Here is a 16,007-nt window from a genome sequence, read left to right as displayed (position 1 = left end):
ATCTAAAGAACGGAAAACCACAAGAAAAAAAAGAGAAAGTAAAGCTTCCAGGACTTGAATTATTTAATACTCTTACACGAATAAAAAATTTGTGGATTTTATAAGATATTTTTAGTTTTTAAGGGGAAGTTAAATAATTCATGATTTTATGAGTAATTTATTTTTTTAATTTATCATTTAGTTGGAAAAGTTTTGCAATTTTTAGAATAAAAGCTACAAAGAGTCGTAAAAAATGTACTGAAAATAATACTATCAAGCTAAGCTATATCTTATAAATATTAATTTTTTATTTTAGACTTCTTTTTTTAAACAAATATTCTTAAATTAAGTTTTTACAGTAAGATTAAAGGTAAAACTTTTCAGTTACAAGTTCCATAAGTTCTTAAGATCTTTCTTGGTAAAGAACGATAGAAGTTTTTTTTGTAACAATAACAAATAAATAAAAATTTAAAAAACTTTAAGCAGTTTTTAAATGAAATATAAATTTAAAGTAATGACAAGTGTACAGTTTTCTTATTAAGACTTCACTGTACTAAAACTTTCGAGTTTGCATTTGAGAAGTCAAAGCAGAAATTAAACTCGAGCTTAAGGAGCAGGCAGATGAATATTTTTTTTTCGGGTGGCCGAAACTCAGAGGTTGCATCTGCCACCCCCCATTACTGCTACTGGTCCCCCCTTTTTACACTGGGGGATAAAAGTCATATACTCGTAAGCAGGATCCCTAACTCGCTGGCAAACACATACATACATAGGCGCGTACTTGTATTTAATCAGATGCGCATACATACATATTTGAGTGAGCATTTTGGAGTCTGTGTATGTGGTACAGTGTGTGTGAGAGTAAATTTTTGTCGTATTTACACTTATTTCATTTTGCCCAATGCTTTGTTTACTATTTGACTTGGAGTTGTCCCAACAGAGGCGTAACCGGGAGGGGCGTGGTCATGAGGGTATATCTTTTTCTCTGACGTTAAATTTTCTTTTTTTTCCGTCTTTCTCCTTCTTAGCTGATTTCTCTTTGGCGCCACGGAGCGTATGAGTGATTAAAAGTTTTGGCATTAAGCAAATTGCGTCTAAGCCCAGTCTTTGGGCCTCCATTTGGGCCCTGTTCGTCCTGTTTTTGCCAGAAAATCTGTGTCGATGTTATGCTAATTATATCACGCCTCAATAAACAGCTGACAAGGAAACGTGCCGGGCCAATCACAAGAGATTCGTTGTATTATTTCTGGATTTTTGGCTGCCTGGTATTCGATTTTTGGCATTTCAATCTGCCCATTCCACTTAAATTATTATGCAACAAACAAAAATCTAATTTTTTCCATTCGGCAGCTGTCGGTTAGAAGTTTTGGGGGCTAGCTGATAATGTTTCCACACCTCCCCACCCTCCATCGGAGAAAGTTTTTAATCGATGGAACTTTCCCCCAGAAGAAAATTCCCGAATACGTGATTGAACTTTAACCCAATTTAGTAACAACATCTGCTTACTTGGACAACAGAGAAATATTTGAATTGAATTTCGATTAATTGGTTGGATATTAAATGGACTAGTCTTTATTGGATGTTTTTTGATAAATATTCGTATGAATATTACTTATATAAATAAATATTTATTTGGAACAAATATTCCTATATTTGTAAGAAAAATGTTGGTTTAAAAACTGTTGATTCACTTCTTATCTCTTCCTTAATGAATATCCCTGATTTCCAACCCAAAAATATAAACATTATTATGTTATATCAGAGCTTACACGTCTCAAGGACTGACAAGATGGCCGAAATAACTCTAAAGATATTATCTGTGTACCAGGGCATAATTTATTCACATGGACATGTTAATGGCTTGCCAATCCGAAACAGACCCACTAGCTTTAATCTGGTGTGTCGTATATGTATATTTCTATATATATACCGACGATTCCAGGAGGCGCATTCAAGTGGATGATTACATGTAATAATTGTTAGGCACAAACACACTGGCAAGAGGATAAATTAGAGTTGCCGGGGAAGATAAAGGCAGACACACCACCCATAAATAATAATTAAATGCGTGACTAATTACTTGTGTAATATTGCCTTTATTAAGCCACAGACAAAGACAAAGTCGCCCAGCCGATAGCTGAAGACTCTGAATAAGAATTGAAGTCACAAAAGGAGACATGCCTGCCAGACACGCCCACACTGCCAAGGGAGGCGTAATGAGCTGGCAATATGTCGTGTTATCACCACCCAAAAAGCAGAAAAAAAACTGGATAAGTCAGGAAAAAAAGGAGTTGAAATTTCACTCCTGCAGGCGCCGAGCTAAATTCGTTGTCCTGGCGATGACTAAGTTGACATCAACTGCCAACTTGGCACATGTGAGCCCAGAGACAGTGTGTGGGTTCGAGCCAGATATTTACCTCGAGGCCTCTAATGAGCCTTGATTTATTTCATTTCCTTCTGCCGCAATCAAGATATCCTTCCAAGGAAGTAGGTTGCTAGGAATTTTCCTTTTTCCCCAATGGTTTAACACATATGCAAGTACTTTAGCCACAATAAAGACTTAATTACTTAATTAAGTGATTTCGCAATCCTTGCGGCTTAATAATTCAATTCATAATTCAATTAAAATCAATTTAAGAACTAAATTAAGTCGCTAAACTGACGTGGTTTTACATGGAACTTATTTATTTAAATACAAACAAGAAAGCAATAATAGAAAACTTTACTAACTAATTGTATTTAATTTTGTTAAAAAGAATCAGGTGTTTAAAATATTTAAAGGTACATTTTCACAATAGCATATTCAAGGTAAGAGCCGCTTATTTTAATTGACTAAAAATATTGATAAAAATATCAACCCAAAAAGCCTTTATATAAAATAAAAAACCTTAATCACTTTACAGCCATTTAAAAAAAGAAAGTTTTCATTCATATTTTAGGTTTAAAGCATTTAAACCTAACTACAAAATATATGCTACTCTATTTTTAAGCCGCTAACAAAATTTAAAATAATCAGAAATGTCTAACTAAATTCAAAATACTTGATGATATTTTGCAACTGACTTTTTCTGGTAGCGACAGTTGCAATTTATTGCATTGCACATTAGACGCTTGACGGCAAGCTATGCACATTTTTGCCAAAAAGCAACCACAAAAATTGTGTCTCCTAGTTGAATTTCACAGTTTTGCATTTTTTCAAGCAACTACCCTTTTTTTACTCCTTCCTGTCTGCAACAATTGATCGTCTTGCCAGGGTTATGTCAGAAAAAGCCATATAAACAAGAAGTAAACCAAAAAGCTGCAGTTTCATTTTTCTTTTCCCCGCTTCAGATTTAAAATTCTCATTCAATGTTTATTTGTCTAAGCACCAACCCAACGCTTTCGTTTCAATTTATTTTGGTTTTCCTTATTTTTTTTCCGTTTTTTTTTTTGTTGAATTGTCTTTTACGTGGCATTCAGTTTATTTACTTTTCAGTGCAACAGCTTGACTTTTATGCTCGTTTATGGTTGCTTTCGAGGCTTTTGTTTGGAGCTCTTTGGATCGATCCAACCCAAAAATCAAAAAAAATCATCAGATAAACAGATTTTTGTCATGTGTGTTCAATTTCATTCTGATTTATAGAGATAGCATCGGGTATTGCTTTTATTTGTTTACATATCAAGAATGTGGCAAATGAATTGCCAAATACTTGACAAAGTCAATAAAATTTTAAATTGTTTTAAGCTCTGATGACTGAAAAAAGTAAAGCTTATTTTTTTGTATAATTTAAGGAGGGTTTCTAGGGGCTTATAGAAATATATTTTTGACTACTAAACGTTGTTGGTGCGTTATATAATTTCTAGGTTTATATTTCTATATAATTTAAAGATTATTATTTTCCACAAAACTTAATAGAAAATCTTGATTTGTTTTGCTTTAGACTTTCCAGCTGAGTAAGCAATTATATTTTGATAACAAAGCAAAAAGCCACATCCACACAGCCACTGAGAGCCATGAAAAGTCTGGAGGACACCTATGAGTGGCAATGAAAATAAACAACTCGCAGACTCAGAACTGGCCAGAACGAATTTGCCCACACCATGGAAAATGTAAACAAATCGCAAACCAATAAACTGAGAGGAGCCTGAAGCCTGAAACCCAACTGATCCGACAGTATTGCTCCAAGCCTCACTCTGATCGGTGCTCCAAATCGGAATATATACCATACAAAAATGAGTTTAGATTATTCAGTAGAATTTAATCACGATGAAAATATTCTTTTTGTCGAAAGACATGTGGTGAGCTATACGTTTTCTGTTCAGATAACTTTTTTCTATTTAATAAACTTTATTGTAGTCTTACTTGTCGAAATTCCTGACCAACCTTACCTTGGAGTCATCTGAAGATCAAGACGAAGAGTCCACTATTTTTAATGAAAAACTTTTGCAATTTAAATACGAAGCTGAATGGCTGGACTTGATTTTTCCATCACCCGACTATTATGCCCAGAAAGAGGAATTAATCTACAAGGTTGTATGCGAAATTAAGGCGAAAAAGCATATGGATGAACAGAAATGTATGGACACCTCACCAGTTGACCATTTTCTGGATACCTATCCGGAAGATTTGAATTCATTAGTTGTAGTAGAACTTCAATGATTTAATTTTTTTAAATACTAATACTCTTTAAGAAGAGGAGAGCATTTGGTTGGCTCATAATGTTGCCAAATCTTCTAATTAAATCATTAGCTCATACCTTGACTTTCTCTTGCCTGCGAGGGTGTATTTTTTTGTTTCAGGCTTAAGAATAATCCGACAAAATCATCCCTCCAAGTCCTGGTTTAGTCAACAATTAATGTTTATCTGGCTAAACATTTTCATTTAGGTTATGGCCAGAATCCTCCCACCCAGAAGAGTTCTGAGCCAAAAAAAGCACAACGACATTAAGGGATACCGGTGTGATTGGGCATGCGGGCTGAGTTTTACCTTCAACCTTGTCCTGATATTAATTTAAACTAATGCCACAAGGCAAGTCACAACAGCCACAACATATCGTACAAAAAGGGAAGTAACCGAAGCATTCAAATCCGAGACATGTAATTTGCCAGGCGCTTGTGGGAATGAGCAGTCCTGTATCTCTGACTGGATATGGGTGTCCTGACGACAAAGTGACTTAACATGTCAGCCCCACGGCCTGATTATTCCGTTGACAGTGAGAATATGCCAAAGCAGAAAGATTATTTGCCAAAAGGTGGGGGACTCATCAATGCCAATTCCAAGTCAATTGAGAAAGCACAGAGAAAAATTTGGCATACTAGAAAACTTTCATAAAAAATGTATATATGGAAAATATTTTTGTTTAAAATAATAAACATTTTAATAAATTTTAATATAATATTAAAATTATTGCAGTGTTCGTTATTCAGTATTTCCAGTGATCTTAACCTGTCGGAAGTTGTCTAGGAAATTAGCCACTGAATTAGATGGCTAGAAGCGGTGAACCGACTTGGCCCTACTTCATTAACATTTAGTTAAACTTGTCGCATGCCTCACGCATTTCAATGAACTTGTGGCAGCTAGGAATTTGGGTTTTATTTAATTAAGCCAAGCCAAGTCTTCTCCAAGATACTCAGTTGATTTGTAACATTCCAGATACATATGCAAAGGAATAGGCAATTTCCTATCGAATTTTAAACAAATAAATGTGTAGAAATAGCTTAAATGTTTGGAGCCTCGACATTGAAGTGACGTTTGAAATTAATTTGTGCCAGGCTCTTGCCATTTGGCCCTTTTGGTAAATAAACCGCACTCCTTGGTTGTCGGGTGTCGGGTGTCTTCGCTGCGGATAAGCCGTGTAATTAAGCAAAATTCGCCGCCATTTGGTTAGCGGTTTTAGGTGCGTGAGAACGCCCAAAAAGGCGAACCAGTAACAGCCAGTAGCGTATTAATAACGTCAAAATGTTGCGCATGAAAATTTATTAAGATGCCGATGCCAAAGCCCCAACACTCTCCAGTCAGCTGTTGCCATCGACTGGGAACTTTTAGCTCGGTTTTGGCCAAGTGGGCCACCCAACATGGAGGCCTTTACTCCGCGGGGCCATTGCGCTTGACGGCTTCACATCCATAATTTGGGTAATTTATTAACAACGCGGCGTATGCGTAATATTTTAAATTTTCAAGCAACCTCGGACTTTAAATTATAGAAAACGAGAAAATTGTTTAAGAATTTAATAAAATTTCTGTACAGTTTTCTATTAAGAAATTTCTATGCAACTCAAAGACACCAAAGCAGTAAAATAAATCAATAAACATTCTCCTCGAAGTTTTCTTGATTGGTTTAAAACAGTTTCCATAAATTTATTATACTTGCTGTCAAAATATGACAATGTGACTTATATCTCAGCTTGATTTTATTGATATCATTTGAAAGCAAATTTAAAAATGCACTTGTCAATTCTCTTCACTTGACAAATTCGTTCGGTAAAGTTCGGTATTCTGAAAACAGTTTCATGAAAATATTTGTTTCAAATTTAAAAGTAAAGTTTAAGTTTGGCAAATTAAATTTAAACTTCACTTAACAGTATTTTTGGAAAACTCATAATTACTCAACTATTTTTATGAGAATGCTTTTGTCACATGCTTTTCAATTATTTATTCATTTAAATGGTCTAGGAACAGAAACTGATACATTTTATTTTCCCACCCCAACCCCCTTCAGAAAATAATCAAGTCGAATGGGACTGCAACCGCATTTGGAAAAGTGGTTTGTATCTGTATCTTTTCCATTGAAATCTGGCCGGCTGGCAGATGCAAGACTGTGACTGTAAAATATTTTATTGCAGGCATTTGGGTGCAATATAAGTAGAAAGCCATTTGAAACTTTACACTGGCCTTCGGCTTTACTGCTGGCCAAAAGGCTCTAAAACTTTTGCGCCAATAAGTCACCAGGCGACTGTTTGGGCCAAAGAGACGAAATGATGTAAGCCATAAAACTGTCCAAAAGTCGCAAAAGAGAGAGTCCTTTGAGGGATTGCACTACGTGTATGTGTGTGTCTGAGTTGCGTACTTAAATAAAAATATATTTTAAAAGCCAGAAGCCAGAGGTTGCAGTAGCTTTGGCTCCCTCGAAAAATAAATTAAAATAAAACAACCGCGTGAACAAAGCCCACAAATCATAAATTTTAAATTAGCTCACACAACCACCACCCTACTCCGCTGAACAATAAATAATTATTTAATTATTTTATTACTTTAAGCCGAATTACAAATGAATAGAAAGCACGCGCCGACAATTAACAATACAGGCGAACAAAAAAAATAAGGCGACTATTTCCACAGAATGTTTATATAAATAAACAAAAGCCCAGTCCGACATCCACTCAGTTTTTATATGGAATATATGGTACAAGTTGTAAGTAAGCTACCAACATCCAGCTAAAAGGGCATCTGGCGGTGACGGAGGATAAACAAAAGGGCAAGTAGATGGCAAGAAATAGGGAAAGGGTATTAAAACCACTCTGTAAAAATATTAATTAGCATTTAAGGGTTTATATTTTTATACCCTTGCAGAGGGTATTATAATTTTGGTCAAAAGTGTGCAACGCAGTGAAGGAGACATCTCAGACCCTATAAAGTATATATATTCTTGATCAGGATCACCTCCTGAGTTGATATGAGCATGTCCGTCTGTCCGTCTGTCCGTCTGTCCGTCTGTCTGTCCGTCTGTCTGTTTCTACGCAAACTAGTCTCTCAGTTTTAAAGCTATCGTCTTGAAACTTTGCACACACCCTTCTATCCTTTGCACGCAGTATATAAGTCGGAACGGCCCGGATCAGCCGACTATATCCTATAGCTGCCATATAACTGATTGATCGGAAATGGTATAACTTTGGTGTTTTTAGAGTTAGAGAGTTCAAATTTGACATGAGAGCTATTTTTGGCAAAACATTACGACATGCCAAATTTCATAAGGATCGGCCGACTATATTCTATAGCTGCCATATAACTGATTGATCGGAAATGACCCAACTTTCGTGTTTTTGAAGATAGAAAGCTGAAACTTGGTACAGATTATATATTTGGTCAGTTGATCCGACCTACCAAATTTCATTAGGATCGGCCGACTATATCCTATAGCTGCCATATAACTGAACGATCGGAAATGGTATTTGGTAGAAATATCAACTTTCGTATTTTTGAAGATAGAAGTTTGGGACTTTTTTTAGATTTTGTATTGTAATACATTGGAATATATATTCCTATTCCCATAAGGATCGGCCAACTATATCCGATGTTTGCGATATATATCCGGTTTTAACTGCAAGGGTATATCAACTTCGGCTCCGCCCGAAGTTAGCTTTGCTTTCTTGTTTTATCAAGATTTAAAGACACAATGATGTGTAATTTCGTCATGTTTTAGAAATGATAATAGTGGTTGTGTAGTTAATAATATAATTTCAGTGCATCTGCCTAGTCTACTTGAAAAGTTCCAAACGCGTGCTACCAAAAGGCGTCGCCGCAATTACCCAGCCATGAACGCGAACAGAAACACAAAGCCAGGCTAACGAGTGGTTGTGTGTCGCATACTTTTAACCCGCACTGTGTTTGCCTATTGTGCCAAGCCTGGCCAGGACCAGAACAGGCCAGAAGTATGTACGAATGTAATCGCATGGTTCTATTTAAGCCCGAATGCCAGAGGAGGGTGTATGTAGAAGGGGTGTATGTACTGAAAGGGTTTAAGCCGGAATAGGAACACTAAGCAACTGTGTGTGATCATAATTGTTGTGGCAACAAAAACAACAACAATAAGAACAACAAGTACAGAAACGGAAATCACAACACAAACAGTAGAACAGAAGCTCTGTTCCAGGCAGTTCGCTTTCTTTTTTATATCCCTTTCATGGCAATGTCTACTTAAAATGTCAAAATTGCAAAGTCTGCGAAACATTGGGGCTAAAAGTGTAATTGTTGTTATTGCTCAGCTCTAAGAATTTATTTATATTCGAGTTTCGAATCCCTTAAGAGAAAGTTGAATAAATTAAGGACAGAAAAAAAATTGCAGAAAAATAAACATGAAAAATATCGTTTCCCCATTGAATTTCAATAAAATGAAAAAGACTAAGTAAAACAAAGAGCAGGCAGGCAGAAGAATTTATTTTTACTGCCAACTAAAATGCATACGATAAATGCTAAAAGTTTTCCCATGTCGCAGTCGGACCGGAAACGGAAGTCGCCTGTACGTCATGTATGGTAGGTTTGAGAAAAGGTCGCCGGCTTTTTTGGCTCCAAGTGCATAAATAACTTTAAAATATGTGAATAAAACCACAAAATTTCATTGAAACTGTGGGAAAATAGTGAATGGCTATAATTTATATTCACATTTCAACGTTCTTGAACGTTGTAAGTCCCTTATATATAAAAATCCTTTTTCCCTTTTTGCTAAAAGAAATCCGTTTTTAATGCCACATCGTCAGTAAAAAAAAATAGGTCAACCAGATTTATACTGAATGTATCAATTATGAGCGCCGTTCAATCAAACGAACCCCCCTGGCAAATCGACCGAAAATCAGACAAATGAGAGGGAGTCGCTGACAGTTAAATTGGCCACAGAAACACCCCCTGAAAAAAAAATGGCGATTGGCCGACAAAAATATATGTGCGCCCATACAAGGGAATATATGTTCAATATATGTATGGATGTCCTTACATAGGGGAAGCATTATAAAAGCTATTAATACAGGCAGACCTAGAAACGAAATCAAAGTGTGAAGGCATATCGAAGCCGGCAGATTCGGAATCTTGACCTAAAACGACCGCAACGCCATGCCACAGCGTTCGGTTTTGGCCACAAACAAATTTACTGAATGGTCGAAAGCATTTTATTGTTTGGGCCACAATAAAACTCCAGAGAAAAGGGCGGAAAATCGTTCATTATTCATTATAAGCATTCACCCACCGCAATAATTTTGCTTCAAGGATATCCACATACATATACATATATATTTTGTGCATATAAAAAAGAAACTCAAGTCATTTATCTTGACAGGAATTTTTCCATTGGGCTGGCTGCCTGGCTGCTGCTCACTTGATAGTTAGAAAAGCCAAAAACTCTTCAGCCGCAAACTTTCATCAATCTTTCAATAATGGCGAAGGTTTTTTTTTCCCTTATTTTGGAGGGAAAAAAGTGGAAGTAAGCACCTTTCAGTTCAGTGTCATGTAAATTTGTTTGCGCAGTTGCACGTAGCCAATAAAATAACCATGAAATGTATGGGGGAATTGGGTGGGGGGAAAACGTCCAAGTACAGGGGTCAAGAGTTCACTCCAGGAAAGACATTCAAAAGTAAATAAATCATGATGGTTTTTCTTTGGTATTTGATCTGCTTTCTCATGCCACACCGCATCAAGTTTCTTCATTTTTTTTGTTAATACTTATAGCTGGCGATTTATTGGTTAATTTTTCAGGAGCACACTGGAAGGCATCTTGTCCTTTTCCGGATCTGATACATACAGGGATATATAGGGAACATCCAGCTTGTCGCTTCACTGCGCATAATGAAGTTATTGCGCCCTCTTTTCGCCAGCAATATGTTTTCATTACTCAAAGGCCTTGACTCCAGAGAGTCAGGGAGTCCTGGAGGGTCCTTTGTGGTTATCTTTCACCCAAGTCAGTGAATATTATTTTAATTTATTTAATTGGCTAATGGACGACCAAACGGTATGTTTAGAAAATTGCCAGAGGATGCATTATCCACAACCACGACATCCACAGCAGCATCCACAACAGAGAACGCTTCATTAGGCTAAATGAAGCAGATGGCGGCATAAAAATGAAATCATTGTGTAATTTTCGGATAACAAATTCTACAAATTATTGCTTTAATTTATGTCTTCCATTATAGGATTGTAATGGTTGGGCAGCACATTAATTTATAAATGTTATGATGTTTTTTTTATATTTTTGACTTAAATTATGACTACATTTTACATTGTTTTTATGATATGTATATTTTTTTGTAACTCATATGCGGGAATTTTTTTTTGTTTCAATTTTTATATTTTAATTTGATTAGCTCCAACCGCTTTTCCAAACGTTTCACTAACTTTTTTAAACATAACCTCCAGTCCAGAGATACACAGGTCCTTAACTTTCGCTTTGAACCAAAGGACTTTTTCATAGGCCGACTGTGGGGGCGTCGCCCTGAACCGCTGACGTCTGTTAGCCAAGTCCGAATGCCAGACCCACTTGACGGACTTTCAACACAAATTAAATTCTCAATGTATTCCAGGAAAATTTGAGACGAACGATTCATGGCGACTACCGGCTGGCAAATGTGTCCAAATGGGTTTCAGGAGAGAAATTTATACAAGCAACTGGTCGCTATCAGCGTCTTCCACTAGGTGTAGGTTTACTTTTCCCAATATTTACTTTTTGATTTTGAATTGTTTAAATTTGAAATAGAACCACATAGTGCCAAGGCACTTTGCAATTTTGTTTATTTAGCATTATGACGAAGATGAATAAAAAGAATAGAACATTTTATAGAATTAAATTCAATAATAAAACTATGGACTATCGAATCTTTATCAATCTTCAGCCTCTGCGATGGCTATATCGTTCCCAATTTAAGTCCGATTCTTAAGCGGAATACCTTAAAAGATTTGTGGATCGAATCTTCACCAATCTGCATCAAAACCTAGAAAAAAAATATTTTTTAGATTTTTTGTCAAATTTTCTAGGGGGTCCCCTTCAAAAAGTATCAAAATGCATGGGTTTGCAATATGAGGCCTTGCAATGCCTATATCTTTCCCAATTTAAGTCCGATTCTTAAGCGGAATACCTTAAACGATTTGTGGATCGAATCTTCACCAATCTGCATCAAAACCTAGACAAAAAATATTTTTGAGATTTTTTGTCAAATTTTCTAGGGGGTCCCCTTTGAAAAGTATCCAAATGCATGGAGTGGGCAATATGAGCCCTTGCGATGCCTATATCTTTGCCAATTTTAATCCGATTCTTAAGCGGAATACCTTAAACGATTTGTTGATCGAATCTTCACCAATCTGCATCAAAGCCTAGAACAAAAATATTTTTTAGATTTTTTGTCAAATTTTCTAGGGGGTCCCCTTCAAAAAGTATCAAAATGCATGGATTGGCAATATGAGGCCTTGCGATGCCTATATCTTTGCCAATTTTAATCCGATTCTTGAGCGGAATACCTTAAACGATTTGTGGATCGAATCTTCACCAATCTGCATCAAAACCTAGACAAAAAATATTTTTGAGATTTTTTGTCAAATTTTCTAGGGGGTCCCCTTTGAAAAGTATCCAAATGCATGGAGTGGGCAATATGAGCCCTTGCGATGCCTATATCTTTGCCAATTTTAATCCGATTCTTGAGCGGAATACCTTAAACGATTTGTTGATCAAATCTTCACCAAACTGCATCAAAGCCTAGGAAAAAAATATTTTTTAGATTTTTTGTCAAATTTTCTAGGGGGTCCCCTTCAAAAAGTATCAAAATGCATGGATTGGCAATATGAGGCCTTGCGATGCCTATATCTTTGCCAATTTTAATCCGATTCTTAAGCGGAATACCTTAAACGATTTGTGGATCGAATTTTCACCAATCTGCATCAAAACCTAGACAAAAAATATTTTTTAGATTTTTTGTCAAATTTTCTAGGGGGTCCCCTTCAAAAAGTATCAAAATGCATGGGTTGGCAATATGAGGCTTTGCGATGCCTATATCTTTGCCAATTTTAATCCGATTCTTAAGCGGAATACCTTAAACGATTTGTGGATCGAATCTTTACCAATCTGCATCAAAACCTAGAAAATAAATATTTTTTAGATTTTTTGTCAAATTTTCTAGGGGGTCCCCTTCAAAAAGTATCAAAATGCATGGATTGGCAATATGAGGCCTTGCGATGCCTATATCTTTGCCAATTTTAATCCGATTCTTAAGCGGAATACCTTAAACGATTTGTGGATCGAATCTTCACCAATCTGCATCAAAACCTAGACAAAAAATATTTTTGAGATTTTTTGTCAAATTTTCTAGGGGGTCCCCTTCAAAAAGTATCAAAATGCATGGGTTGGCAATATGAGGCTTTGCGATGCCTATATCTTTGCCAATTTTAATCCGATTCTTAAGCGGAATACCTTAAACGATTTTTGGATCGAATCTTCACCAATCTGCATCAAAACCTAGACAAAAAATATTTTTTAGATTTTTTGTCAAATTTTCTAGGGGGTCCCCTTCAAAAAGTATCAAAATGCATGGGTTGGCAATATGAGGCTTTGCGATGCCTATATCTTTGCCAATTTTAATCCGATTCTTAAGCGGAATACCTTAAACGATTTTTGGATCGAATCTTCACCAATCTGTATCAAAACCTAGAAAATAATTATTTATTAGATTTTTTGTCAAATTTTCTGGGGACCCTTCAAAAAGTATTAAAATGCGTGGGGTGAGCAATATGAGCCCTTGCGATGCCTATATCTTTGCCAATTTAAATCCGATTCTTAAGCGGAATGCCTTAAACGACTTTTTGATGAAATCTTCACCAATCTGCATCAAAATCTAGAGACAAATTATTTTTTTGATTTTTTGTCCAATTTTCTAGGGGGACCCCTTCAAAAAGTAAGAAAATGCACAACGTGTGAGGCCTATGGTGTCCTTTGGATTTGAAGATATTTGAGAATTTCTATCTGATTTTAATCAGAATACCTTAACCAAGCAATCCGTTGATTACCTTATTCAAATTTTATATCAAGCTACGTCAAATATAACTTCAAAATTCTCATTTTGATATACGAATCAAGCGCGTAAACACAATTTTAGAAATTCAAAATTATTGTTACCATGAGCTTCACAATTCCTTTAAGTTACCGTGTGAGCAAGCCAAGCGTATCCGTTTTGCATAGAAAGGGAAGTAAATTTCCACTGGCTATGGGGCGGTGGGTAAAAACTTATGATTCAGATGTGGGCGTCCAAATGCATGCCATCCGACCGATATACGGATTTTTGGCGTCGAACGACACACCCATGAGCGTAATGGCAATTGTCTTGTCGGATTTAACCAAAGGAGCTAAGCTCAGACACTTGCATTTGCTGATAGCACCCGCAAGTGAGACATTTCAGTTTCGGAAGCTCCATTGTTTAAACAAGAAAACCAGATCGTATTTGGGAGTTACTACCGTCACCGAACCGGAAGTCAATGTGCTAAAGCAATATGAGAATCAGTTCAAGTTCGAGCTGAGCTTCACGGAGCTGTACTTTTCGCCCAGAATGTTGGCACTTGACCCTGTAACGATGGGAAAGCTTTTGGATCATACCAGCATGGGTCTCTTCAAGAGCAACTTGACCCTTTGCTCGTCGAAGTCTGAGCTCAAAAGGTTTCGTAACATTGGCATTCAGGTGCAATTGAGTAAACCTATGATAAGATCCCTCGGTAAGCCAAAAATACCAGTTCGAGTCCGCAAATTGGAGGAAATACGAAAGAAGTTGGCTACAGAGCCCAAGCCGGTCGGTTTTCTTCAAAATTATTATTGTAGCTTTTAGGTTTAGGCCCAAATTATTTGTGATGTTTAACGTATTTCGGCAAATTGTTTAAAATTCTATGTAGTGTTTATGGAAATTCCAAATTGTTTTTAAATTTGGCACAATTTTAAACAAACGTAAATTTAATGAAAAGGCTCCTGGCATTGATATCGTTTTGGCCAGTACATTTTCCAAAATCCTGTCAGCTTTTCCAAATCATTTCCAATAGCCATGGAAACGTTTATTAAAATTGCATCTGCGAATTTCGGGCATCTCCCTTTGACAGGCTTAGATGATTGTACCACCGAGTTTATATGAGATATTCTAGTGAATTTTCCCTCAACACGGTATTCCCATTTGAAATCAGCAAAATTTTACTGGCGGTGTCAATAGCAAAAAGGACTATTTTCCAACAATCAATTCAACAATTCAAATTTCATTAAATGATGCATCAGAGCAGAAACCAATTTACGTAAAAATTTGATGAGTTTTTATTTTAAATTAGCTAAAAATCTTCAGAAACTAACACACACAACAAGTACTGATAATAAAAACCATTATTAGCCCATATTTTGTACCACTTCTTAAGAAATAAACACATTTAGATCGTTGTAAACCATTATTCTTTACTTTCACAACTTGTTGCTTCCAATAAATTGCCAAATAAGCAAAAATAAAAGACCAACTCTCCGGGCCAGCTAGGTTGGTGGAAAGTTTCGATCCTGGATCGGGTGTAATCGAGACATGAAGAGCATAAAACTCGAAATTAGGCAAGGCACGTAACAGAAACTTGAAGATGAGGAAGGCACGTATCCCATACACATATGGATTTCCCAACTAAAACATGTTGCTTGACTTGGGACCTTACCTCGAATTTTCCCCTAGCAGTTGCCAAAGAAAATCATTCTAGTGTGAAGTTCTCTTCACCACTTTCCACTTTTCGTTGCCCAAACATAGGTATGTAAGTTCTGAGCTGGGGCTTTCTCCCTTCCGCTCGGATGTTTGTTTTCCTCGTCAACTAATGAGGCGCATATTGCTTAAGTGTTGCTCAATTACATTGAGTGCTTAGATGTCTTTGACGTCTGCGACATATTGCTAAGGGAAAACTGTCCACGAAACACTGAAGGTGTTTCCCTAACCTCCACTCCCAACTCCCACTTGCTGTGAAACTATTATACCTTCAAAAAATAGCGAGGATAAATATGCAAAAAGTTTCTCTTGGAGAGTTTCTTTTGAAAAAAAGTATAAGTGACGGAATAAAAAGGAAACTTTACTTCAACTTTTAAAAGAGTTCCTTGCATAAATAAGAAAAAAGGATGAATTGAACCCAAAACAGGAGATGTTTAAGCCAACAAAGTACTAAATAACAAGCACTTGCAGTGTGTTTGTTTTTCCCAGTTAGTTACCTTTTTGGCCAATTTCCTTCCTCTGACAGCCTTCAATTGATGTAAACAAAATTACATTTCGGGCAAAACTAACATGCCAATCCCGAGTTGCATTTTAAT

At 36.3% G+C, this 16,007-nt stretch overlaps 2 protein-coding genes across 2 annotated transcripts in view; both read left to right on the top strand.

The window, feature by feature from the left end:
* Window positions 1–4,097: 4,097 nt before the first annotated feature.
* Window positions 4,098–4,714, top strand: LOC108127026 (uncharacterized). The gene is made up of 2 exons (XM_017243844.3): window positions 4,098–4,257; window positions 4,316–4,714. Exons 1-2 carry the CDS (start codon window positions 4,192–4,194, stop codon window positions 4,616–4,618), a joined length of 369 nt encoding a protein of 122 aa, XP_017099333.2. The 5' UTR covers window positions 4,098–4,191; the 3' UTR covers window positions 4,619–4,714.
* A 9,242-nt stretch (window positions 4,715–13,956) lies between these two features.
* haf (leucine-rich repeat and fibronectin type-III domain-containing protein hattifattener) overlaps window positions 13,957–16,007 on the top strand; it is a 6,826-nt gene continuing 4,775 nt past the window's right edge. The window contains 1 exon segment of the mRNA XM_070276970.1: window positions 13,957–14,487. Coding sequence (XP_070133071.1) covers window positions 13,957–14,487 — 531 coding nt within the window.

This window comes from Drosophila bipectinata, chromosome 2L (genome assembly GCF_030179905.1).
Source record: "Drosophila bipectinata strain 14024-0381.07 chromosome 2L, DbipHiC1v2, whole genome shotgun sequence".
NCBI classification, from domain to species: Eukaryota; Metazoa; Arthropoda; class Insecta; order Diptera; family Drosophilidae; genus Drosophila; species Drosophila bipectinata.
The sequence above is the reverse complement of the archived record's forward strand: the minus strand, read 5'-3'. Positions and strand labels throughout refer to the sequence as shown.